This window comes from Pan troglodytes, chromosome 7 (genome assembly GCF_028858775.2).
Source record: "Pan troglodytes isolate AG18354 chromosome 7, NHGRI_mPanTro3-v2.0_pri, whole genome shotgun sequence".
In the NCBI taxonomy this organism is placed as follows: Eukaryota; Metazoa; Chordata; class Mammalia; order Primates; family Hominidae; genus Pan; species Pan troglodytes.
In genome coordinates, this window is record NC_072405.2 from 143,285,420 (window position 1) to 143,310,710 (window position 25,291).

General features: G+C 46.4%; 2 protein-coding genes across 10 annotated transcripts in view; one reads left to right on the top strand and one right to left on the bottom strand.

Moving 5' to 3' along the window:
- Positions 1–25,291, top strand: part of TG (thyroglobulin) — a 269,572-nt gene that overhangs the window by 154,490 nt on the left and 89,791 nt on the right. For all 4 annotated transcript variants that reach the window (XM_016959884.4, XM_016959885.4, XM_016959886.4 and 1 more), the window contains 2 exons: positions 2,023–2,182; positions 9,821–10,023. In XM_016959884.4, coding sequence (XP_016815373.4) covers positions 2,023–2,182; positions 9,821–10,023 — 363 coding nt within the window. The remainder of the gene's footprint in view (positions 1–2,022; positions 2,183–9,820; positions 10,024–25,291) is intronic.
- The window catches only part of SLA (Src like adaptor), a 66,526-nt gene continuing 57,939 nt past the window's right edge, over positions 16,705–25,291 (bottom strand). For 5 of the 6 annotated variants that reach the window (XM_016959891.4, XM_016959890.4, XM_016959888.4 and 2 more), the window contains 3 exons: positions 24,959–25,090; positions 19,977–20,109; positions 16,705–18,712 (listed from right to left, as the gene is read on the bottom strand). In XM_016959891.4, the coding sequence (XP_016815380.1) occupies positions 18,499–18,712; positions 19,977–20,109; positions 24,959–25,090 (479 nt within the window). In that variant the 3' untranslated portion in view covers positions 16,705–18,498. The other variant, XM_063817391.1, reaches the window with a different exon arrangement.

Consider the following 25,291-nt stretch of genomic DNA (forward strand, 5'->3'; position numbering starts at 1 on the left):
GTTTAAAGAGCACTTTTATATCTATGATTTTATTGGTCTTCACATCAACTCTAGGAGGATAGATAGATTGATAGATCGATTAGTCAATCAATTGATTGACAGAAAAATGTAGAGAGATATATTTACCCTTATCTTAAAGGTGCAGACCTGGGGCTAAGAGAGGCTAAGTGAGTTACATAAGGATATTCAGATGGGCAGAGTGGAGGCTCATCCCTGTCGCCATGTTCCAAAGCCAGTGCTCTTTCTTCTTAGGGCATTTCCCAGTAACAGAGAGTTTGGCTTTTTCTGCCTTGGGCTGTCCGGGCCCCATCCTGACCTTGGGGGAGGAGCAGTGTTACCTCAGTCCAGATGGGCAGTACCTGGCCTCCAGGTGACAGGCCCTGCACAGGAGGGGCCAGCCTCCTGGACACTTCCTGTGGCTGTCGTTGAGGCGGGAGCTGAGGACTGCCTCTTCTTTCTGTGCCTTGCCCTTGCCTCAGCAGCCACAAGCCAAACGGCCTTTTCCCTTGTTGGTGAGCTACCCAATAAAGATGAGTCGGGCACTTTTAGGAGGGGGACACAGGGCCCCTTCACTGATCTGTCCCACAGAACAGGACAAATGAACTCAAGACCACTCAGGCTGGTCTTTCTCTGTGGCATTTAAAAAGACCTCATATTCGAAGAATCCACAGCCACCAAGTGGTGGCATCTGAGCTGGAATGTCAGAGAGGAAGATACTCCAGGTCAGCCCCTTCCTCTCTGAAAGGCATTTCAATGAGTGACTCCACTGCTCTGAAACTCTGCTTTCACAGCTGTAGAGTGGGGTGCTTATGTTCACCATAGCTTCTACAACCTTGGGTGGAAGATCAAATGAGACACTCTAGGGCAGAGCCTTTAGCACAGCACTTACAGGTCCTCAGGCAGTGTTTGCTCACGTGAGGGGGCCCCTTTGTAGAAACATCTGTGTGTCTGTCTGAGGCCATCATATGTGGAGTGGTGATGTCACAAGGAGTCAGGACCTTGGATGGAGCACGAGTTACCGGGTGCCTGCCTACCCCATGGCCTGAACTGGGGCCTCAGATCCCCAGCTCAGACACACAATTCTAATATAATAGGGTCAGCCTACTTCCAAACCCTCAGCTCTGCTACCTCCTAGCTGTGTGATCTCAGGCAAGCCATTCAACATGTCTAAGCCTCTGCCTCTTCACCTGTCAAATGTGGATAATAAGAATCTGCCAACTTCACAGAACTGTTTGAGGCCCCATTGTAAACACTTGGCACAGTGCCTGGCTCTTAGTAAGTGCATACTAAACTCTAGCTCTGTGTTACCAAGATGGGTCCAGTCACAGAGCATCCAAGGGAAAGGGGACGCCAAGGACCCAGAATGCTTTTTTGGAATAAACCATGGGCCAGAACTGGGAGCTGGAAGGCTGTGTGTTACCATGAGACGGGCTCCAGGTCTGCAGGGAGCAGCCATCTCTGACACCTGCTCACTCTGCAATGTGGGAGAAGTGTCCTCACCTTTTGTGACCTTCAGTTTCCTTCTCTATGAATGGGGTTTAATAGTTGCTCAGGCTGCCATAACAAAGCACTGCAAGCTGCGTGGCCTAAACAACAGAGAGATTTTTCTCACAATTCTAGAGACAGAAGTCCAAGATCAAGGTGTTGCAGGATTGGTTCCTTCAGAGGCTCCTCTCCTTGGCTTGTAGATGTTCCTCTTCTCTTCCTTGTGTCTTTATGTGGCCTTCCCTCTGTACCTGTGTCCTGACCCCCTCTTCTTATAAGGACACCGGTCCTATTGGTGACTTCATTTTACCTTAATTACCACATTAGGCACTATCTCCAAATACAGTGAACTGCTGAGGTCTTGGGGGCTAGGACTTCAATGTATAAATTTAGAGGGACACAGCTCCATCCACTGCATGGGGCTAAGTATGCCACAGAGCTGGCCAGAGGAGTCCTGTGTCAACCAAGAATCAGGCTACAAGCATGGGAAAGGTGCCCTCCCCACACTTTAGCCTCATGTTTCTCCAATTCCCACAGGCCCCTAACGCATCTGTGCTGGTGTTCTTCCACAACACCATGGACGGGGAGGAGAGTGAAGGATGGCCGGCTATCGACGGCTCCTTCTTGGCTGCTGTTGGCAACCTCATCGTGGTCACTGCCAGCTACCGAGTGGGTGTCTTCGGCTTCCTGAGTTCTGGTGAGTTGCTGCCTCTGGTGGGAGCTGCTGACCCCCTGAGCCAAGGCTCAGCCCCTTTTCCCTAAGACCCATCCCCTCACTGCCCCTGCTCCTCCTCCAGCCAAGCTAGGCACACAGTGGAAATTTTAGCACATATGGGAGACCCTCCGGGGATACTGACACCCATAGACAAGGATGATAGTTGCCATTTATTGATAACTTACTACATGTCTGAGCTGCACTGCTCCAAGTCCATTACAGGTCTTATCTTGTGATGTGTGTGTATGTGTGAGTGTGTAGTTTAAAGAGGAAATTGAGGCCCAAGAAGATTAGAAACTGGCTTAAGATTATACAGTCAAGGAACAGCAGGGCCAAGAATTGACTTGCCCTGAACAACCCCAGGGGATGAGTTACATAGCTCTTCTGCCCACAGGGAAGCCATCTGATTTGGAATCAGGGCTGTATCAATAAGGAGATTCTTACCTCCTTTTAATACTGGCCTCACTTGTGAACAATGGCCTGTCCCTCATCACAAACCTGTTGATCACCCCATCTATGGCCTCCATCTTCCCCACTGACTCCTAGGGCTGAAGTGAGCCCTGGACCAACCTAAACATCCTCCATCCACGTCTTTTCCTCCAGCTACCACATGCAGCAGGGAATGTATCAGCTGCAGTGGTCGGGACAGAGTCACTGGCCTAGGAATCTGAAGAGCCCAGGGCCACCTCCAGCTGTGGACCCTCAGACAAAACCTTTCTTTTCACCCAGTCTCAGTTTTGTCCTCGGTAAAATGGGGATAATTTTACCTGATTCCAAAGTTATGAGGAGGCTTAAATGAGGTAATACATGTAAAAGGGTTTCAGAGACTTGAGTTTTGCACATCTTCGAGGATAGTGACTGCTTCATCTCTGTTTCCCAAGGGTCTCATTTAAGATCTGAGATATCCTACGTGCTAAGTGTGGGTGGGTGAATGGAAGATAGGTGGTCGGAATGACCAGCTGGACTAGAATGTGTGTGAATATGTGGGGTAGGCGTCCAGCATGAGCAGAAACCTGGATGACCACATGGCATGAGGCCTTGGATGCTGCTAAGAAGATTCTAGACTTATGAAATGGACAACAAGTTAAGACAAATAACAACCAGATGTCTATGTAGATGAGGATGAGAAACAGATTTCAGATTTTTTTGATGGGGAGCAGGGTCAGCTGGGAATCCAAGGACGGATATAACTTCCCCTTTCCTGGCTCTGAGAGACTCTGGGTCCCTCATTTGGCCTTTCCAAATCTCAGTTTTCTTGGTGGTAAAATAAGGAAAATTATCCCCACCCTCTTTCACATATATGTCGTGGTAAGAAGTGAATATGGTAACTGGGGTTTTGTGGAAGCTCTTTGGAGAGTGTTTAAAGAATTATTCACGTGTGAGTTTATTTTCCTCTTTGAAGAGGGAGACCTCTTGGCCTGGGTTTGCTTTCCTCTGTGTGAACACAAGACTGACCATAATTTGTGCCATTGGTAGCCCCTTCCTCTAGAGGCGGTGACATCAGGACTCGCCCCAAGGAGCCTGGGCCTGGGGAACTTTTCCCAGACATGGCTGTCTTGTTGGCTTAGAGCATTTCTAGACAGAAGAGAGTTTCCATATGTCGTCTGTCCCTCAGTGGGCGGGGGATTATGATTTCACAGAGTGTAATCTTGTTGAGAATTCATGTGCTTCTGGAGAGGCAAACTCATTTTGGCTGCTGGCAGGGGCAGCCTGTGGGAAGGAAACGGAAGCTTCCAGAACACCCAACCCGCTCATTCCTGATGTGCACCAAGCCTGCCTATTCATTTTGCTCAAGGGAAAAACCATCAGCAAGAGAGAAGGAAAGTTACACTTATGGAGTGTGTCTGTCTTCACCAGATATTTCTCCTGGATTACCTCATCTATTTCTCACAGGAGATCTCTGAGGCCAGCAGGGAGCAGCCATTTCACAGATGGGTCAGCGGAGCTCAGTGAGGCTGAGGAATGTTATCGCCACAGTCACAAGTGGCATCCTGTGCCTTCAACTCTGTTGGTGGAACAACAAGAAATACTGTAGTGCAGGCAGCTCCCTCAGATGGCTGGACACGCCCTTTCAATTCCCTGTTCTTCAGCTGTGCTGAACAGTGTCTGTCTTTTGCATTCATTAGCCACAGGCCATTTTCTCTTTCTTTCTTTCTTTCTTTCTTTCTTTCTTTCTTTCTTTCTTTCTTTCTTTCTTTCTTTTTTTAATTTTACTTTAAGTTCTGGGGTACATGTGCAGAACATGCAGGTTTGTTCCATAGGTATACATGTGCCATAGTGGTTTGCTGCACCCATCAACCTGTAATCTAGGTTTTAAGCCCCACATGCATTAGGTATTTGTCCTAATGCTCTCCCTCCCCTTGCCCCCCACCCCCCAACAGGCCCTGGTGTGTGTTGTTTCCCCTCCCTGTGTCCATGTATTCTCAGTGTTCAACTCCCACTTATGAATGACAACATGTGGTGTTTGGTTTTCTGTTCCTGTGTTAGTTTGCTGAGAATGATGGCTCCCTGCTTCATCTATGTCCCTGCAAAGGACACGATCTCATTCTTTTTTATGGCTGCATAGTATTCCATGGTGTATATGTGCCACATTTTCTTTATCCAGTCTATCAGTGATGGGCGTTTGGGTTGGTTCCAAGTCTTTGCTATTGTAAATAGGGCTGCAATAAACATAAGTGTGCATGTGTCTTTATCGTAGAATGATTTGGCGATTCCTCAAAAATCTAGAACCAGAAATACCATTTGACCCAGCAATCTCATTACTGGGTATATACCCACAGGATTATAAATTATTTTACTAGAGAGACACAGGCCATTTTCTTTGCCTTCCTTCCTAGCCTGCCTCGTGTGTCCCACATTCCCAGACTTCCCAGTCTCTCACATTGCGCCTCCCTGCTCTTCAGCTCTGAGAAGGGAGCAAAGACATTCACATCCTCACCAAATCATTCAGGAAACTGAGGCACAGAGATAAGGAAAGGGCAGAGCAGCAGCAGCAGAGCCATGATGCAGATTCAGGCTTCTTGCTATGGAGGAGCTGTCTCCCGCCTGCCTCAGGCAAGCTCAGAGACAGGACTGAGCCTGGCCCTGCAGAGGCCAATAGGAAGCAGGTGCTCACATCCTGAAGCACAAAGGGGCCAGCCCTTGATCCCAGTTAATCCCCCAATAAGCCTGCAACACTGGTGCAACTGTTCCCTCTTTCATATTTTTTAAATAATAGATTTTATTATTTAGACCTGTTTTAAGTTTATAGAAAAGTGAGCAGAAAGGACAGAGTTCCCATACACTCCCTTCTCCCCCTCCTTCTTGCCCTGCTATTTATAAGATGCTTTGGTTGGGCACATGTGTTACCCTTGATGAGCCGATGGTGGTGCATTATGATTTACTGAAGTCCACAGTTTACCTTGGGGATTCGTCCTGTGTGTTGGATGCTCTCTAGGGTTTGTGGGTTGCCTGATGTCCTGGCCCACCGTTACAAGGTCCAACAGGATCATTTTGTTGCCCTCCAACTTTCCTGTGCTCCACCTCTTCATCTCTCCCTTTTTCCAGTTTAAGTCATTGAAAATTGCAGTTCAGAACATAGATTTGGAAAGAGCTGGTTACTTTGCATGCCAGCCTCAGCCTAGGATTCTGCAGGGAATGTGGCTTTGCATCTGAGCAGGATGGGGTCTGAGAGCTGCTCTGTGGCTCTGTGGGGCCAAAACTCTGAGCAGCTCCTTCCTTCCCCATCCCAGTGCAGGCTGCCTGTCTGCGAGCAGAAGATGCTAAGTCTTGCAGGGCATCTCACGTGAGATGAAATGTGTGAGGACAAGCACCAGGACTCACCCATGTTCATTCCCTGCTTCTTCCCTAGACAGGGGCTCTTCCCAGGCAGGGCTGTGTTTTTATCATTTCCTGGCCCAGTATCTAGCTGCCTCCTGGCACAGAGCTGCCTCCTGATCTCAGCAGTGGCAGCCCTGTCACTCACAGAGCCAGGCTGAGCAGCCCCTCGTGAGCATCATCTCATTTGATAAACATGTGCAGCATCTGCTGCTGTATCCCAGAGTGAAAACGGTCCCTGAGAGCCCCAGACTCCAGAGGTACTTTGTGAAAGAGACCGGAGGAAAACGAAAGCAGAAGCTCGTGCCAGTCCTGAGGCCCACTAGACAAACGCATGCTCTCTGGTGAAAAAAGGCAAGCCCAGCCCAGTGTTTAAAAGGAGTCTTGGTTCCTACGGATGTGAGCAGTTGGAAAGGAAGCAGTTGCTGGGTGAAGGGAGGCCATTTCCCCAAGGCTGGACCCTGTAGCAGGACAGACTCCAGGGGGCATCTGGCACCAAGTTGTTGTTCCTCTCTGTCTGGCAAAGCGATGCAGTGAAGGGAACTGGGGTGGTGGCGTCAGACGGGACACAGGAGGATAGGCTGGACAAGGGGCCTATGGGCTCTACAGGGTGTGGGAGCAGAGGAAATGTGCTTTGGCCAGGACACCAGACAGAAGGTCTGGCTGCCAACGGTAACCACACATGCCATGACCTCATTGTCTCTGGGACACTCGGAGGCCTACTGAGCAGGTCTGCTCTCCTCTCTACCCAAAACAGGCTCAGAATGCTCCCCCAGTGGGTGCCCCCTCACAGGCAGGCTGGAGACAAGGACACACTGCTAGGAGCATCAGCAACATAACGTTAGAACCTACACTTGTTCTATTTTATTAAAAATTAATCTTCTATGGTGCTTTATGACAAGCACTGTTCTGTTCCCCTTACAAGTATTAACTAATTTACTCAACCTTATGAGGAAGTGCTATTATCACCCCCATTTTACAAATGCAGAAAATTAAAACACACGAACATGAACTTGTCCAGGGCCCCTCAAGGCTGTACCTGGTGGAGCTGGGACTGCAGCCGGCTGGTCTGGTTCCATGGCCACTACACTGCACTGCCTCTTGTTGATGTTCTCTGGAAAGACCAGGGCGAGCCCAGAACAGTGCTAAGGGGCTTCTGTCAGATCGTTGAAGAGATCGAATGAGCAAACAAGAGCCAATTCAACAATGAGGGAGCAGGTGAATGCTTGCTGGGTGCTCTGAGCAGAGGGGTAGGAGCCAGGAGGTAAGGGGCAGACCAGGGCGGGCGGCAGTGGATGGAGAAGAGTGTTAGCGCAGGCCTGGAGGGCTTCCATTCAGGTCAGTTCTCCCTGTGGGCAGCTGAGAGCAGTCCTCTGGTGTCTTGCCCCTGGGCCCAAGCCTCAAAGCACATCAGGAGGGGCAAAGAGTGTGCCTGTGGTATGACTGAGTGAGGTGGGACCTGAGGATGAGAAGAACTGGAGCTGAGACACACAGACTGCGGCAGAGAGGGCGGCCCCTGGGCAGTGATGGGGACCCAGACTGATGAGATAGCCTCATGGCCCATCTTAGAAGGTCAGGAAAGCCAGGAAGAGGTTTGCACTTGATGCAGTAGGAATGAGGGAGGTATAAAGGCTTTTTGAACAGAGAAAGTTTCAGAAATAAAGCACTGAAAATTTTTAATGCACATCATAGATTTTTCAACAAATGTTTATTGAATTGGGTTGAATGTTAGGACAGAATTCTAATTGTGAAATAGGATTTGAGTCCCAACTTGATCTCAAATTCACTTCTTGCATGTAAACAAGCTCATTCCCTCTAAAGTTTCAGTTTTTTCACCAGTAAAGGAAAAGGTTGGACCAGACATGTTGGACCGTAATTGCTTGGTAACTGCCTTCTGCATTTGTCTCTGAGGTTGTGTGTCCCTAGGACTAGGTAGGATCTCTCTTGCTTTCTGCCTTACCTAGCATAGTGCCTGATAGCAGCTGAAGCCCAATTCATACTTGTTTGATGAGTGGCCCCTTGAGCACATGCTCACCTCTGACCTCTCAGAAGTCTAGACCCCAGAAGTCAACATTGACCCTTTTTGTGTAGTGGGGAAAAAGCTGATACATGGGAAGGGAGAGTCAGGAACATTTCCTCTCCTCCTTGTCCCTGGTATACAGGCTGTGGACGTCACTTTTCAGATTTGCAGGACTTGGTCTGACTCAGTTGGTGCCCTGCTTTCCTGGGTTACCTGAGACCTTGGAGGAAACAAACACATTTATCCTAACAAATGGATCATATGAGCAATCCAGAAAGTTCACAGCGAGGATCATGTTCTACCAATGGCTTCACCAGTCCCAGAACACAAAATGCATTTGAAGAACTTTTGAACATCTCCACAGCTGGAAGAATAATTTGTGTCGTTATGCACTCTGAGCTAAGTGGAGTGCTCAGGCAGGCTGCAGACAAGAACACTCTGCTAAGAGCATCAGCAACATCATGTTAGAACCTAAACCTGTTCTATTTTATGAAAAAGTAATCTTCCATAGTGCTTTATGACAAGCACGGTTCTGTTCCCTTTACAAATATTAACTGATTTAGTCAACAACCTTATGAGGAAGTGCTATTATCACCCCCGTTTTACAGATGGGGAAAATCAAAGCACACAAACATGAACTTGTCCAGGGCCCCTCAAGGCTGTAAATGGTGGAGTTGGGACTGCAGCCGGCTGGTCTGCCTCCATGGTGAGACCATGGTATTCTCTTCAACTTTGTGATTACTAGACTGGGGAATCAGGATGCAAGATTTTTCTGTTTTTTCTTTTCTTTTTTCCTATTTGGGAATATGGGGTCTCATCAGTAGTTTTTTGCTGGTTGCTGAATCCTGTGAATCATAACTATGGTGCCTCATGGAGAAACGTGAGGGGTCTGGAGCTCAGGGAGTGGGCTGGGCCGCTGACACACACAGGACCATCACCAACATGTAGGTGGTAATGAAGGCCATGGAACCTGATGAGGTTCCTTAGTGCAAAGACAGAAAGGAAGAATGGGAACCTCAGATGAGACGAGAATGAGATCTGGTGTTTCAAGGTCTGATAAAGAGGACAAGTTAGTGGAGTAGTTTGACAAGGATCTACTGAATTCACAAGACAACGAGAAGTGTATGTAGTGTCTCAAAAACCTAAGGAGAAGAGCATATTTTTGCTATACTTGTTTGTATCTAGATCATTTTATTTAAAAAAAAATAGTGCTGAGTTTTCAACAAATGTTAATTGGATTCTATGAAAAAGGAAAGAGATCAATTCAGTTGCATGCTAATAAAGGCTTCAGATGATGAGGCGAGGGGAAGGGTGGGATCCAGAGCTCCAGCCTGGCCTGGCCATTGTCAGGGACAACCACCTGAAGGGGTCAAAGACATGGGGCAGAGAGTTCACCTCCTTCCCACTGATTGGCCAAGATAGTGGTGGACCTGAAGATGTGCTGCCTCTAATCTGAGCAACTCCCCTCAGCTAATGACAGGGAAGCTGTGGCTCAGAGAGTTGTAAGGACATGATCAAGGTCTCCTAGCTGGCAAAGGAGAGGTACAAGAACATGATCAAGGTCTCCTAGCTGGCTAGCATTCAGGCCTATGTGTGTCTGGTCTCAAGGCCCATGCTCCTCCACTGTTCCTCACTGTATTTGGAACCCACAGTCTCGACCTGTGAGGACAAGAGCCCAGAGCCCCTGGCGGGGCCGCGTATATGCCTGCCATAGACAGCACCATGATTTTCAAATCCAATGTTGTAAAGTCACAAAGGATAAAAGGCTTTCCTCTTTTCTGAAGGGTCCGGAGACGTGAGTGGCAACTGGGGGCTGCTGGACCAGGTGGCGGCTCTGACCTGGGTGCAGACCCACATCCGAGGATTTGGTGGGGACCCTCGGCGCGTGTCCCTGGCAGCAGACCGTGGCGGGGCTGATGTGGCCAGCATCCACCTTCTCACGGCCAGGGCCACCAACTCCCAACTTTTCCGGAGAGCTGTGCTGATGGTAAGTGGTGTGTGTTCTACCTTCAGTCTTACTGCAGATGCGGCTGGGGCAGGTGGTTCTCCTGTGCTTCAAAAGTCTAGTTGGCTTCAATTGCTTGGGTTTCCCTTGTCCTTTGTCCTGAGTGTGGATGCTGCTTGGAGTTTTCCATGTATGTGTGATTCCACAATGCTGAAGAGCTCTCCTGACTTTTTTCCACTCATGTCTGAAGTGCTAAAAATTTTAGATGGTGAAGTGTTTCTATTTCCTGAGAATGGTTCATTAGGATTTAGTGATCTGAACCATCTATTATCTCTCTTGTCAATGCATGATGGTAAAGAAGAGAACTCACTGTTCGCAATTCTTCTGGATGGCCTGAAGTGCCGGCTACGTGAGGATGATGATGGTGATGAGGAGGAGGATGATGGTGGTAATGATGATAATGATGTTGGTGATGATACAATGATGTTGATAATGACAATAATTATGATGGAAAAAATAACCTGGTTGGCCACTGCATACGCCCTGGTATTTACTGATCTGTCATTGATTAGTTTCTAATTTCATGGCACATCCAATTGGTGCCAGATATGCTGTGCAAGATGCTGGAAATGCCATGAAACATTATACATAACCCAGTTCTTAGGAAGCTTGTCATTACTGGGGGTTGAGGGACAAATACTTAAAGCAGATATTTATAAGAAGATCTCAGGGCAGCCCTAAGAGAAGGCCCCAGCCAAGGATAAGGGAAGGAGGGAGTTTGGATCAGCACATCCCTTGAGGGAAGTGTCTGAGCCAAATGCTGAATGCTGGGTAGGCATTTACCTAGAGACAAAGTCCTGGCAACAGGGAAAGCTTGGAGGACAGAGCCCTGGTGGGGCAGCAGTGTGGAGCAGAGATGAGCCAGACTGCCCTGAACAGCTTGAGTTTTATCCTGAGTCCATGGGGAGCCTTCGGAGTGGTTTTGATTATTTATTTGTTTGCTTGTTTGTTTTGTTTTATGATTTTAACCATTTTAAGTGTTCCGTTCATTGGGATTAAGTACATTCCCAATGTTGTGCAACCATTACTACTATCCATCGCCAGAACAGAACCTCTGTATCCATTAACAACCCCCATCTCCTCATTCTCTCAGCCCCTGGTAACCACTACTCTACTTTCTGTCTCTATCCACTTGCCTGTTGTAGGTGCCTCATATTAGTGTAATCATGTAAGATTTGTCCTAATGTGTCTGGCTTATTTCCTTTAGCATAATGTCTTTAAGGTCCATCCATGTTGTAGCATGTGTCAGAATTTCTTTCCTTTTTATGGCTGCATAATATTCCATTGCGCAGAGGGACCACATTTTGTTTATCCACTCATCTGTTGATGGACATTTGAATTCTACCTTTTGCCTATTGTGAACAGTGCTGCTGTGAACATGGGTGTTCAGAAGGCCTTTAAGCAGGAAGGAAACGTGCTTAGAGCTGCCCTTCAGGACAACCTCTCTTAAAGCTGGGTGAAGAATGAATTTAAGAGGGGCAACGCTGGAGGCAAAGAAAGCAGTTAGGATACTGTAAAGTTACTCAAGTTAAGGGAAGATGGAGAACAATTAACTGTACCTCAGCCTTGCCCAACCTTTTAGGGATCCAAACTCTTGATCCTAGGAGGGTAGGAGAAGTGTCATTGTTTGGGCGCAACTGATGCTAGGTCAGCATTGTCACCATTGCCAACAGAAAGCCGTGTCACCTGCCACGCATCTCTCTCCATCAGCCACAGGAGCCTTTCATGTTCCTTGGAGTTCATGCTCTGTTCTGGCTCATACAGGCAGTTTCCTTTGCATGGAACAGTTTTTCCCCATCCCCCTCTTTGCCTGCCCTACTTTTCCTTTAGAGAAGCCTTCCTGACTTTTCAGCCTAGAACTGAGCCCTCTTTATATGGCTTGTGCTGCCTGTACGTCTCCTATGCAGCATTCACCAGGATTTCCAACAGTAAGTAATTGCTCTTAGTGCCAAAGCTGCTGTCTCACAAGACTGCTAGCTCCAGCTGAGCAGGGGCTGGGTGTGCCTTGCTCTCCACAGGACCCCGAGCACCCCACACAGCACATCTTAGAGTCCGTGGATGTGCCATAATTATTTTGGGGCAGCAATGAGCAGATGACTGGGGGAAGTTTCAGTTGTTGCTCTCGGGGACCCAGGACCCACAGGATACACCAGCTCCCTCCCTTCCACCCCTTTCTTGTGAGTCTTGTCCTTTGATTCCAGTTTTCTGCAATCTGTCCCTCTGAAGTTGATCCATCTCAGTGGCAGGAGAATTGAGCACAAACATCTTTCAATTCCTGGTGTTGAAAACAAACTATCCTGCGTTGAATTGATCCTGGAGAGATTTCTCCAGGGCCCTTTCAAAAACCAGACACTCATTAGGACCCAGAAGATGCCAAAAATACCTTCCAATGGGCTCAGAAAGCAGATTTTTCTTTTTGAGGGTTTAAGTGTTTGGGGAATTTCAAATACTAATCTGTTTTAACAAATGGCAGTGTATTTAAAAATAAACCCTTCCATCTGTTTTAGTCATTTGGAAGTAGCTTTTACAACTGCTCCCAGCAGTCCTTGGGATGCATGTGAAATTATTTGGAATTGAGAGAACTAAAATACTTCAATATATTAGCACTTCTTAAATGTGTTCCTTATCAACAGATGTTTGGGGAAATGAATATGAGTTGGCAGTTTATTCTGGGATAAAATCTTAAGTCTCTCTGCAAATCTTGGGGCCAGAACTGTTGAAACATTGGTCAAGGGAAACCCTGTGATGATAATGAATAACCTGTATTCATTCAGCACATTTGAGACCACAAAGCACTTTCAGTGTCTTATCTCACAGATTCCTCGCACTGATTGGCATGGGGACTTTATTTTATTTTTCAACCTAGAGATAAGAAATTTGAGGCTCAGAGAGATTTAGTGACCTACCAAAGAACTCACAGCAAGGAAGAAGCTGTGTTAAGGACTAGAACCTAAAGCCAAGTCCTGTATTTCCCCACTCTGTGATGCTGCCTTTCCAGGAATTTGGGACTCTCTTGGGGTCTCAAGGTGTAAGATAAAGAGCTGAAGCCTAAGATCAGATAGGCCTGCATGAAGATCCTGGTCTTGGAGAAAACACTTCACCTTGTATTCTTCACCTATCAAATCAAATCAGTGTGATGAATTGTATTTCTCAAGGTCTTGAGATGTTATCAGGACTTATGGTTTGCAAACTATCTTGCACAACATAGAAACTCAAGAAATCAAGCTCCTTCTTCCCTCTTCCCTTGCCAAGGGAAGGCAACTCCAGATGGAAGTATGTCCTAGGGTATTTCACCCGTCCTGAGGCCAGGCTGGAGGATGAAGGATGACTTGTTGCAAACATGCATCCTGTGGCTGTGTCCCTGCACAGTCTTCAGACAGGGAAGGTCATGTCCTCTGTGGTATGATTCACGGACCCAGAAAACATTTCCCTTGCTGTTCTATGACAGCGCCCCAAGTCTGCATTCCTCAGGGTGAACTCCTGGCCTCAGGAATCAGCCTCAAGCTAAATTTTCTGGTCTTTATTTTTACTCCATTCTTGCATGAATCCTGCATGAATCCTACACTCCAGGCTCACTAGCTATCACCCTTCTGAGGAAATGCCATGCCTTCCTCCAGGCCTTTTTATCTCTGTTCTGTGTTCAGCATATCCAGTATCCACCTGGAAAGTTCCTGCTGTCCTTCAGGGCTCAGCTGAAATGAAGCCTCCAAGCCTTTCCTCATCTCTTGAAACAGAAGGAAAGAATCTCACCTTAGTGAAAACACTTATATGTAGCAATTCTTAGTAACTGTGCCTTATTTTACATGCTTATTATTTTTCTAACATCTCTCATTCCAATTCTACTATGACTACGTGCTTGACAACTTATATGAGTTTAATCCACTTAGTGTTTCCTTAACACTTAGGACAGCACTTGGTTCAGAGACAGTGCTGAGTTCCACTAAAGTGATGAGAGAGATGGTGGTTTGGACTCAGAACACGGTTCTCTATTGTTTTTGCAGTATATCTCACAGTGTGAGCATGCTATGCTTGTCTATTCAGAATTCACCAAGATATTCATGAGTTTTGATGCTTCTACATATATTTCAGAATAAGTTTATTGAGGTTTTATTCTAATATTTTTGCTGGGAGTTTGAGTGACATAGACTTGGTCATTAATTTCAGAAAAAAAAAACTACATTGTAATGGTGTTAAGCCTTGCGTTCATGAATCAGGTAAACACTGTAACCATGAACGTAGTATTTTTGCCTTGTTAGGTCTTTTTGTACAGTTTTGAACATGTTTTAATAAAAGTTTTGTGCAATCATTGTGAGGTAAGTTCCTACACATGCCATCATTTGCTTGGTATTATCAATGCTGTCTTCTTTTCTATTGTATTTTCCGGTTTGAAAATACTAGTGTTAGGAAATAAGTGGATTCAGCAATTTGCTGAGCTGTTTTGTCACGTCTAATGCTTTGCCTGTTGGTTTCCTCGTTATTCTGCAAATAATGGCGGGTTTATTTCTATACCTATTGAAGCAAAATGCTCAGTTGATATAAGGAGGAGACCCAGTACTAAAGCAGCTTAGTGGATAAAAAAGTTCATTTTTTTTTTCTTTCTCTCTCTCTCTCATAACATCTGCCAAGGGGGCAGTCCAGGTGTCTCTGGATCACTCAGGGCTCTGGTTTCTTCTGGATATTTCTCTGCCATTTCTTAAGGCCTTCCTCATCTGCAGGGTTGAGTTTGGGCTGCCAGGGCTTCCAGATAGTAGGGAGGGGATGGAGAGGAAGGAGGACCACACCTGCTGTCTTAGGGCTTTGCTGGTAAGGGGCACACTCCCTCTTTAGGTATGGTTACAAGCAGAACTGCATTTGATTTGCTTTCATTCTCCATCATCTTTCTTGATCATGCTTGTTCATATTTTTATCACATTAGTCTACTTAAACAATGTTTTGCTTTTTAAAATCTTCTCTATGGCTGTGTTTTCAGAAGTCTATTTCACTGATGTCTTATTGTTATCTTCTACCTTCTTCCCGTTTCCTTGGTTATCTATTGTTCCTTTAGCTTCTTAAGTTGAAAGTTAATCTCATTACTTTCATTTTTTGTTTCCTGATCAATTTATTTCAAGCAATAATTTACCCTCTATCAGCTACATCCATGAAATTTTGAAAAGTAGCAATATGTCATTTATTTATAATATTTTATTTATTGCATTATTTTCTTCTTAACCTAAGGATTTGTTTTTTAGACTTTAGATCCCTAGAATTTTTAAATTTTTATTCATCATTTTGGAATTTGATTTCCAATTTTATTGCTTTATTATCATAGAGCATGAATTGGAAGATTCCGACTCTGAAATTTATTAGTACTTTCTCTGTGACCTAATACATTATCCATTTGTTGGCAGAAAAGTTATATAGTGTTATCAAAATCTATCTACCTATTTATTTATTTACTTATCTTTGCTTACTGTATCAATTTCTGAGATTTGTATATTAAAATCTCCAAATAAAATTATTGACTTATCTATTTGTCCCTGTTGCGGTTGCTTAATATATTCTGAAACTATGTCATCCCATTAATATAGGTTGCAATCATTGTTTCTTCTTAATGTTTTGTTCCTTTTGCACATCTCTCTTTGCCATTATGCAATTTATTTCACCTTAAATCCCATTTTGTCTCAAAATGCACCACAGGTTTTCCTTTTGTTCATTTTTGCATTAAAATTTTTTGCCCCTTTATTTTCAAACTTTGTGTGTCAATAGACAATACAATGCTGGAATTTTAAAGATTTGTCCTCCACACAGCATGATCTTTTAAACATATCAGTGAAATGATCTTACCCCCTACTTGGATCCTTTCAGTGGCTCCTCATGTCTCCTGGAATGGACCCTATGCCATCCCCTACCCTCTAGGGCCCTGCAGGACCTTCCTGATACCTCCTAAGCACACTCCCTCCTTCCCTAGCTCCCTCAGTCTGGCCACCCTGCCTTCTTTTAGCTCCTTCAGCATGCAGTCTTGCTCCTCCTGCCTGCAGGAATTGCCCCATTATTCCTGCTGACTCCATACACTTCCTAGATCTTTACATGGCTGTTTGCTGCTCATCTTTCAGGCCTCAGCCCAAACATTGCCTCTGCTTGGAGGCCTTTCCTAAGCCTGGACCTGAAGGATGTCCTGCCTGCCAGGTGACTGCTTGGAGCCTGCCCTCATCCTCATCACCATCATTACCAAGCATCTTGTTTATTTATGATGTCAAGCTCCATGATATCAGAGACCTCATCTGGTTTTCATTGCTATAGCCCCAGTACCTGAGCAGTGTCTATTTAGTAGGTGTCCAGAAATATCTGCAGAAAGAAATTCTTGGAAGAACAAATAGCGCAGCTATCACAAGTAATGTGCAGAAAATCTAGGCAGGACGTTTTTATAACAATCGTTCAGAATTTGGTGTTTCCTTCAATCCCTTAGGCCCATCTTCAAGTTTCGTAAGACACCCCCCAGAGTCATACAATCTGCTTTTTCTTAAGGCCACACCTAAAGAAGATGCTGAGCTGCTAACTGGCACCAGGTTTCTCTGGGTGATCTTTACTCCTCTCTCTCTAGTTGCACGTTTATTTGAAAATTTGAAACCCACTGAGCTTCCGAATGAACCACCCATCCTCCTCAACCCAGAAACTCTCCCTGTGTGCCAAGGGTTAAATATTTATTAGGTTTGTTTTAATCAGGAATAAATACATGATTTAGCAAAGTGTAATGCTTCCCACTTAGAAATCCCTCTGGGTGCTCCCCAAACGTTCCAATCACATTCGTCACAATGGAAAACAACACATAAGATGCTGTGCAGACATCTGGAGTTCAGGGGGTCACCCTGCCTTATGCGGGAAGTCAATGTCCACAGTGTTACATTTATTTCTCATACGTTGGCTGGTTCCTTTGAAATAGCCTTTTGGAACTGTTGGGGAAACCACAGATGTCTCCTTGTATAAACACACTAGAATCTATGATACAGAAAACTGTGTAACTGCACATACACATACCACTAGCACGATGAGCTCAGATGGACGGAATGCTTATGTGAGCAGACAGACAGGGAGAGATACTGCAAGCATGTTCCCCTCCTTCCCCAGGATCCCTTTGAAACAGGGAAACATGAGTCACAGATTCATCTGCAGCCCACTCTCTTCCTAGCAGGATTTGGATGGGAGCTTCTCCTTCTCTGGCTATACATTGTGTTTTCTCCCTTGTCTCTTAAAATTATGCATGACATCATTAATCCACTTGGACTCCCCATCTTTCCTGGAGCTGAGCATTTTTCCTCATATGGATGCCAGACCCTTCTTAGAATAAAGTACCGGGTGAGTTAATTCTTTAGACTGTATCCATTTCTTTTCTAAAAAATCCAGCTATTCTTACCTACCCGATCCAGCCAGCCCTTCCACTCTGAAGAGCAGCTGGAAAATGAGCTCCTGAGTGTCCCTCACCTGTCTCTAATTCCATCCTAAGCCATGAGCTGATTTCTCTTTTTACACATTTGTTTATACATTTTTTCCCTGTCTACACTGTGAACACCTCTGTTGGGGATTAGGACTTATGCATCTTTTTTTTTTTTGGCTTGCCTGACACGTCACACAGGACTTAATGCAATGCCTATTCAGGCAATAAATGAATACTTGATGCATTCATACAGGCAAGAATCCCAGCATCCCAGAGAAGCTCTGTCTGCGCTGCAAAGCCATGGCTGCAGACATCAGGGAAGCTGGTGCAGTTCTAGTCTCGCCTCCTCAATTTCCCTGCCAGCAGTCTTCCTCTCTCTCATTCTTCTGGCCCTCTGCAGAACCAGGGAGGCCATCTGACTTCCACCCACATGGCTTTGGTGCAGGAGCAGACCAAAGGTATCTCCCAATTGAAGGCTAAGAAGTCCTTTGGGCTAATGTTTAGTGTCACAAAGTTCCTTTAAAAAGAGAGGAAAGCATACCAGAAGTCCCTATGGATTAGTTAAAGTAGTTCCATTCAGGGCACCCATCTGCAAACCCAGACCTTCTGCCAGGACACAGCTTTTGTTTCCTCTCCCTCTCAGTCTTGCCCATACAGAAGTTCTCTCCAATGACCTCGGAGTGTAACTGTCTGGACAGGTCCAGTTCCTTGGAGAGCAGTCCTGGTGCCCTTTCTTGTGAGAGTGGCTTTGTCCTTCCCACACACACAATGTGTGCATACATACATGCTGGGCTCTTCCAAGCATCGCCCGACATGTCATGATCCAATGTTTCGTGATGCCACAGCCCTGATCAGACACCAGGGAGGGGTTCCTTTGGTCACGATGTGGATAGAGAAGATGCGAATTTGAGTCTCCATGTGGCTTCTCTTGGCTTCTAAAATACGTGAGGTTCCCGGGGATCAGGGAACCTCGCTTTTCGCAAGATCCCAGGCAATAGTTGGAACTTCTGTTCCTTTTGGCCATGAACCATTGTGTCTGTTCTTGGCTAGTCCTCAAAGTAAGGTGGTGATGAGAAGAATGAGCTCTTTCTCTTGCTGCCACCATACATCAGGGAGATGCTTTTCTTCTTTCGATCAAAGGAGGTGTTGTCCTCACTGGTCAGGGACAGGTAAGAGGCAATGCTCTCTCGAAGGCCATAGCTGAAAAGGGACTCGTCTACCCCAAGTGGGTTCTCTGTTCCCTCGGGGTCCTCCTGCAGTCTGTGGGCCAGAAGAAAAGGCAGTAGAGAAAGGGAAAAAGAGTCATAGAGAGAGGAGGAGATAAAGGGCAAGAGAATGAGAACAGGAGGAAAAGAAAAACAAAAATCCTGGTGACTATTTCTCTAACTTACTATTATTTTTCTTTATTTATTTTAAGATGGAGTCTCGCTCTGTTGCCCAGGCTGGAGTGCAGTGGTGCAATCTCTGCTCACTGCAACCTCTGCCTCCCAGGCTCAAGCGATTCTCCCTCCTTAGCCTCCTGAGTAGCTGGGATTACAACCATCCACCACCACGCCCAGCTAATTTTTTGTATTTTGAGTAGAGACAGGGTTTCCCCATGTTGGCCAGGCTGGTCTCAAACTCCTGACCTTAGGTGATCTGCCCACCTCAGCCTCCCAAAGTGCTGGGGTTACAGGCGTTAGCCACTGCGCCTGGCACTAACTTACTATTCTAGTTATTACCCTAACCTATTACTCTAACTACTCTAACTGCAATTATTCTAACCCATTATTTTAATTCTGGTTCTTACATTTGTGGGCTGTGTGATCTTGGACAAATCACTTAACCCGTCTGAACTGCTCTTTTCTTGGATGGCTGACACTTCCAGCTGTAAATTTTAGTAAAAATTAATTTTTGTTATTTACAAGAAAGAGCAGTTTTCTTCATGTCTCGTATAATTTTGATCCTGATTTTCTCTGATTTGCCAATGGGATGTCTGGATTGATACTGAATTATTAAGATAACCCACCAATCCCAAACTACAGATATCCTTTAAAATTCACAGGCTGACAATGGAATAAACAGAACAAATCCATGAAAGTTTTTTTCTCTTAGAAAAAACAAAGAAGTCACTGTAGGATTCTGCTGATGTGTTTAAGCTTTGTGAGTGGGTTTTAAATAATATTAAATTTACACAGGATGTGTTACTTTCTAGGATCCTAACAATTAGAAAAGGAAAAGTGGTATATTTCAGCTAGAATGTATATTGCTAGCATAGAATAAGGACTCAGTAAATGTTTGCAGAAACAGGGGGAGCTGCCACACACCTCGTGAGGCCTGAAGCTGCCCCTGCACCCAGGGATTCCCTTGGTCTACACTTGTGTGGGGTGCTCACCCCCCAGTTTCAGCAGTGCTGGCTGACTCTGGCCATGGTTTTCATGTGCTCGGCACACACACTGTTTTGTGCTCACATGTTCACAGAGCACTTGCATGCACACGCGCGCGCGCGCACACACACACACACACACACACACACCATACTCACCTGGACACTCTCCTCCAGTCCACAGTCTTCTGACGCAAGGTGACAGGTGAGCTGGAGGCCCTCACTGCTGGGGCAGCCGTGCTTTGTGTCAGGCAGGGCGTGGTGAGCACACAGCACAGGCCATCAGCCACCTCTGAGGACGGAAGCAGACAGCCGGTCAGGGACCCTGGGGACGCCTCAGCCAGTGTGGGGTTCAGGCCTGAGACACTCTCCAGTGCAGCTCCCTGGCTGCTGCCATGGGGAACTGGGCCTGAGATTTCAAAGGGGCATGGTAGGTGGTGACAATGCTGAAAGTCACGCGCCCAGCTGTTTGAGAAATGTAAGCGTGCCCTGGTATACTCTGCACTTAGCCAGGCCTGGGCAGAGAGAGAGGTTTAAGATCCAGTATCAACCAAGCTTGGGTTTGAATTTTAGCTTTACCCCGATAGTAAATTATCAAGAACGTCTCTGAGCTTTCCTTTCCTCAACTGCAGAATGAAAGAAATGAAGCAACAAGTGAGTGTCTGCAGAAGCCGCAGCCTTCCAGGGTTTCCCGCAAATGCCCACTCCATTAACCTCACAGGGTGTGAGAATGGGGCTGCATACAGCGCTGATCCCCCCAGTTGTGCATTTAGAATGGAACAGGTGGACTAAATAGATCTCTAGGAAGAAAGATAAAAGAAACAATGAAAGAAGGAAGGAAAGGAGGGAGGGAGCAGAGGAGGAATGAAAGAGGGTGAGGAGGAAAAGCAAAGGTGAGAGGGAGAAGGAGGAAGAGGAGGAGGTGAAAATAGCACAAAAAGTAGAAGACACAGGAAGGGAGGGAAGAGAAAACAAAGATAAAGAGGGCAAAGAGAATGCAGACAAAGAATGAAGACAATCTCTCTTTCACTCTAGAAGCTCACGCACAAAAAGAATAAAAGTTAAATAAACCCGTTTCTTTTTTCGCTTGCATGAAAATCTCTGTATAAAATGTCTGACTCTCAGGATACCCCATCTTTCCAGGCACATTACGATGTAGCTTCCGTCTCTTGGAAGGCTTCTCCCTAGCCCATGTTATCATGAGAAAGACTTGATTCTGCTGTACTCAGCCATCTTAGAGATTGAGGAAATTCTGCACAGTCTTACTCAGGCTGAAAACCCCAGTGCTTCTCCTGTGCCCTGGGGGGAGATGATGTGGTCAAGGGGGTGAGGTGCCACTGGCCTCCGGCAGGACTAAGCCACCCCTGGCCTCAGAGCCAATCCACCACCAGGTTTTCGACGGCACGTCACACCTCTGACAGGCCCCACTTCCCATCGGGTTTATGGAGTGCTCTCTGGGGCATCCTTGCCAAAGAACAAAAGGAATTTGTAGCGGAAGAAGCACACTCAGCCCGTCACAGGGCGGGCAAGCAGGAAGACCTCGTTTCATGGTTTTCAGTCCGACTTCAACTGTGAACTCAAATGTCCACCCACACAGGTGCCCTTGGAGAAATGGGAGGTGAGACCATGAATTTAGAGGGAGATTTAATCGGGTGGGAATCTGAAATAATGACCTGTCATGGGTTGGAAATTGAAACGACCTCCCAGGATATGAGGCGAGGAAGATGAAGTCAGATGCAAAGGCTGGAGAGATCAGCTGCAGTGTGCAGCACAGGCAGGGGACACTCCGTGAGTGTCCTTCCTTAGACAGGTTAATACTCAGGGTGAAAAATACATTTTGACAAAGAGCAAAAGAACCACCACTCATAAGCACATAACATGAGCCCAGCACTGAGCTAGCCTCGCACCCTGGATCTCATTGAGGCCTTGATCAGCTTGTGGTCGGTTTTTTTTTTTTTTAGACGGAGCCTTGCTCTGTCACCAGGCTGCAGTGCAGTGGTGTGATCTTGGCTCATTGCAACCTCCGCCTCCCAGGTTCAAGTGATTCTCTTGCCTCAGACTCCCGAGTAGCTGGGATTACAGTTGCATGCCACCACGCCTGGCTAATTTTTGTATTTTTAGTAGAGATGGAGTTTCACCATGTTGGCCAGGATGGTCTCAATCTCCTGACCTCATGATCCACCCACCTCGGCCTCCCAAAGTGCTGGGATTACAGGTGTGAGCCACCGCACCCGGCCGTCAGTGTTTTTATACCCATTTTGGGGAGGGAAAAACTGAGCATCCCGAGATGAAGTAACTTACTCAGGGCCGTAGAAATGTGACCAAAATCAATCTTATTGACTCATTCTAAAAGCAACTCATTGCCTTTTAAATGAAGAAGAAAGACATCCTCCAGCTGTCTCTTGGGTTCAGACCCCCTGGTCTAATTCACCCCTGTCTACATGGCTCATCAGAATGCACACTCCTCTGCACCTTTAGGGTCCAACAGCTCTATATTGAAGGGTTCCTAGACCCTCAAGGTCCCCAGCCCTTGATTTTCCCAGCCATATTTTAGAATTCATTTATGCCCCATGCACTCTGTTCTCTCAGTAACCACCATGCATGGTATACTTTAGGTGCCACATTTTTCACATGCATCTTTTTTTTTTTAATTGGACTAGTGGCAATCCTGTGAAAATTATTGCATTTTAATCCCCATGTTGTAAGTAAAAAAATTGAGCCTCCAAGATGCCAAGTTTTGCCTAAAGGCATCATGATGAAAATTATAAGCAACCTGTTGCTAGATGTCTATTCAAACCCCTGGTGCACAATTCCTCTCATTCTGTGTCTTTTTTTTTTTTTTTTTTTTTGTGTGTGTGTGTGTGTGAGATGGAGTCTTGCTCTGCCGCCCAGGCTAGAGTACAGCAGCACTATCTCAGCTCACTGCAACCTCTGCCTCCCGGGTTCAAGTGATTCCCCTGCCTCAGCCTTCCGAATAGTTGGGATTACAGGCGCCCACCACCACACCTGGCTAATTTTTGTATTTTTAGTGCAGACAGGGTTTCACCATGTTGGTCAGACTAGCCTCGAACTCCTGACCTCAGGCAATCCACCCACCTCAGCCTCCCAAAGTGCTGGAATTACAGGCGTGACCCACCATGCCTGGCCCATTCTGTGTCTTTAGAATGAATCCAGTGGAGATAAAAGTGGCCATGTGGCTTCCACCTGGAGATTCTCAAGGGGCATAGGAAGCACTTCAGGTTTTTACCCTTTTCAGTTATTCACAGAGGTGAACAGATGACTGTAATCCATTGAGTGGTTCGATGACCAGGAACATACCGCGGGAAGGCGCCAGTGCTGCACTGGGGTGAGATATTCCCCATGGTCAAGCAGCGGCAGTTAGATTTCGGTATTTCTGGCCTGGTAGCCTCATGGCCTCATGGTCCCTAGAAGCTTTGCTAGGACAGCATCCTTCTCATGTTTGCTTTTGTCTATGCAAAACTTATGGTCTCCACACCCCCTCCGATGGTTGTTATTAAAAGCCAAATACCACAACCAACCTTTTCTCATAACCAATATAAGTTGGCTGTTTCCAGGACTCCCTTCCTCTTTCATTTTTACCTGGCTGCTAAGTTTTCGGATATCACAAGTAATATGTGTTATCATTTATTTTGCATCTGCTATGTGACAGGCTATGCTGAACGCACTACATGAACGATTGTGTTTAATAATCAATCACCTGCTAGGAGCCCATATTCACTCACCTCCCATAAATGGGGACCCCAAGTTCTGAGGGGTAGCTGACCTTGCCCAAGGCCTCACAAGGTGCAGATCTGAGCTTGGACCTGCCTCTCCTGAGCAGCCATGTTTGCCTCATGCCCCACTGCTTCTCGTGGGCCAGCTGTGATAACCAAAGCCCTGTGGACCCATTTCTCCTTGAAATCCACTTTGCTTGCTCAGTTCAAGAGCCCATATACAAGAGAATGCCAACTAAGTTGACCCAGTGTGTGAGGTCAGGCGTCCTGAACCCAGAAGGGGGAAGATACTGTCAAAGCAAAAGCAACCTCTTCCTTTCCTCCCTCCAGTATGCAGAGGAAGTGGGGAGGACGGCAATGTTCCGCTGGGTAAAAGTGGCTGGCATTTAATGGGAGCTCACGGTTATGGGCCAGGCACCCTCCCCACTTTCCATGAACTAACTCTGTGGATCCTCACGGTGTCCTTGGGAGGGGGAACTACTAGTGTCTGCCTGGCACAGATGAAGAAAGTGAGACACAAACAGCCAACCTCAGGCTGCCTAGCTAACAGTGAGTGGATCTGGGATAGAAACAGAGCTTCCCGAGTGGGTTTTTGGAAATGTAGCATTTAGCCAACTGTTCACAATTTCTCCCTTTTCTGTAGGGTAAAGTTCCGATTCCTGAGCTGACGTTTGGGCCTTTCACAGTATAACTCAACTTTCTCTCTCTGGCAGTATCCTACACTCTTCCAGCCACCACACCACATGATGCTTGCTTTATCTCAGTGGATGCTCCCCATCTTATCAGCCTGGGAGAATTCAGACCTCTCTCCTGGGTCTGTGAAGGGCACAAAAATGAATTAAATGTAATTCTTAGTCTTTAGGAGCCTGTTGAGGACACAGCCTAGCACACAATTAACCAGGCCACGTGGAAGCATGATCGGACTCCCGGGAAAGAAACCCTTGGCAAGCTCTGAGCACAGCGAAGACAGGTGGCCACTGCTAACTCCTATAGCTTCATCGCAGAGGCGATTCATGTTGGTCTTGAAGGCCAATGAGGATTTTGACAAGCAGAAAAGGGGAAATGAGTGGCACTCTAGAACAAAGCCCCAGAGGCTTGAATATGTATGGCCCACTTAAGGATGTGCAAGCTGGTTGCAGTTGTGAATTTAGGCACAGCCTAACTTGTTTAATGTACACGTCGAGAGAGGGCAAATTTGAGATTAGCTGCATTTTACTTATTAAGGCAACATGGGCAGGCAGTCTGTTTCAGCCTGAAATTTACAGTCTGAATTAACAAGAGAGCATATCATGAAGGCAGCATAGGCAGTAAGCAAGACCCCTCTGCATTCCAGATGGATGGCGCCACAGAGCAATTAGCTAAGAGGGGTCCCACCATCACAATCACTCCATATTGTATGTCTCTTACCAGAATAGTGGTTCACCAGGTCCTCCAAGCACTGGAAGGTGAGCCTCGGGGAAATGTAGTACCAGTTGTTGGGCAGACGGAAAATGCGGTAATGCTTTACCTGCCTGTGTCTCACCGACAGTGAGTAAAACCCTGCAGGAAGTGGAGGATAAGTCAGTGGGCTCCACCTGTCCTCACCCCAAGGCACCCAGCTAACCAGCCCACCACCACTGAGGCAGGGAGACCTGCCCACCCTTGGGATACAACAGTGATGCTAGGAAGCAGCCCCTCCCTCCACTAGACCCTTCTCTGTTTAGATGTTGCTTCCCGTTAGAGACTGCAGAAGTGTATTAT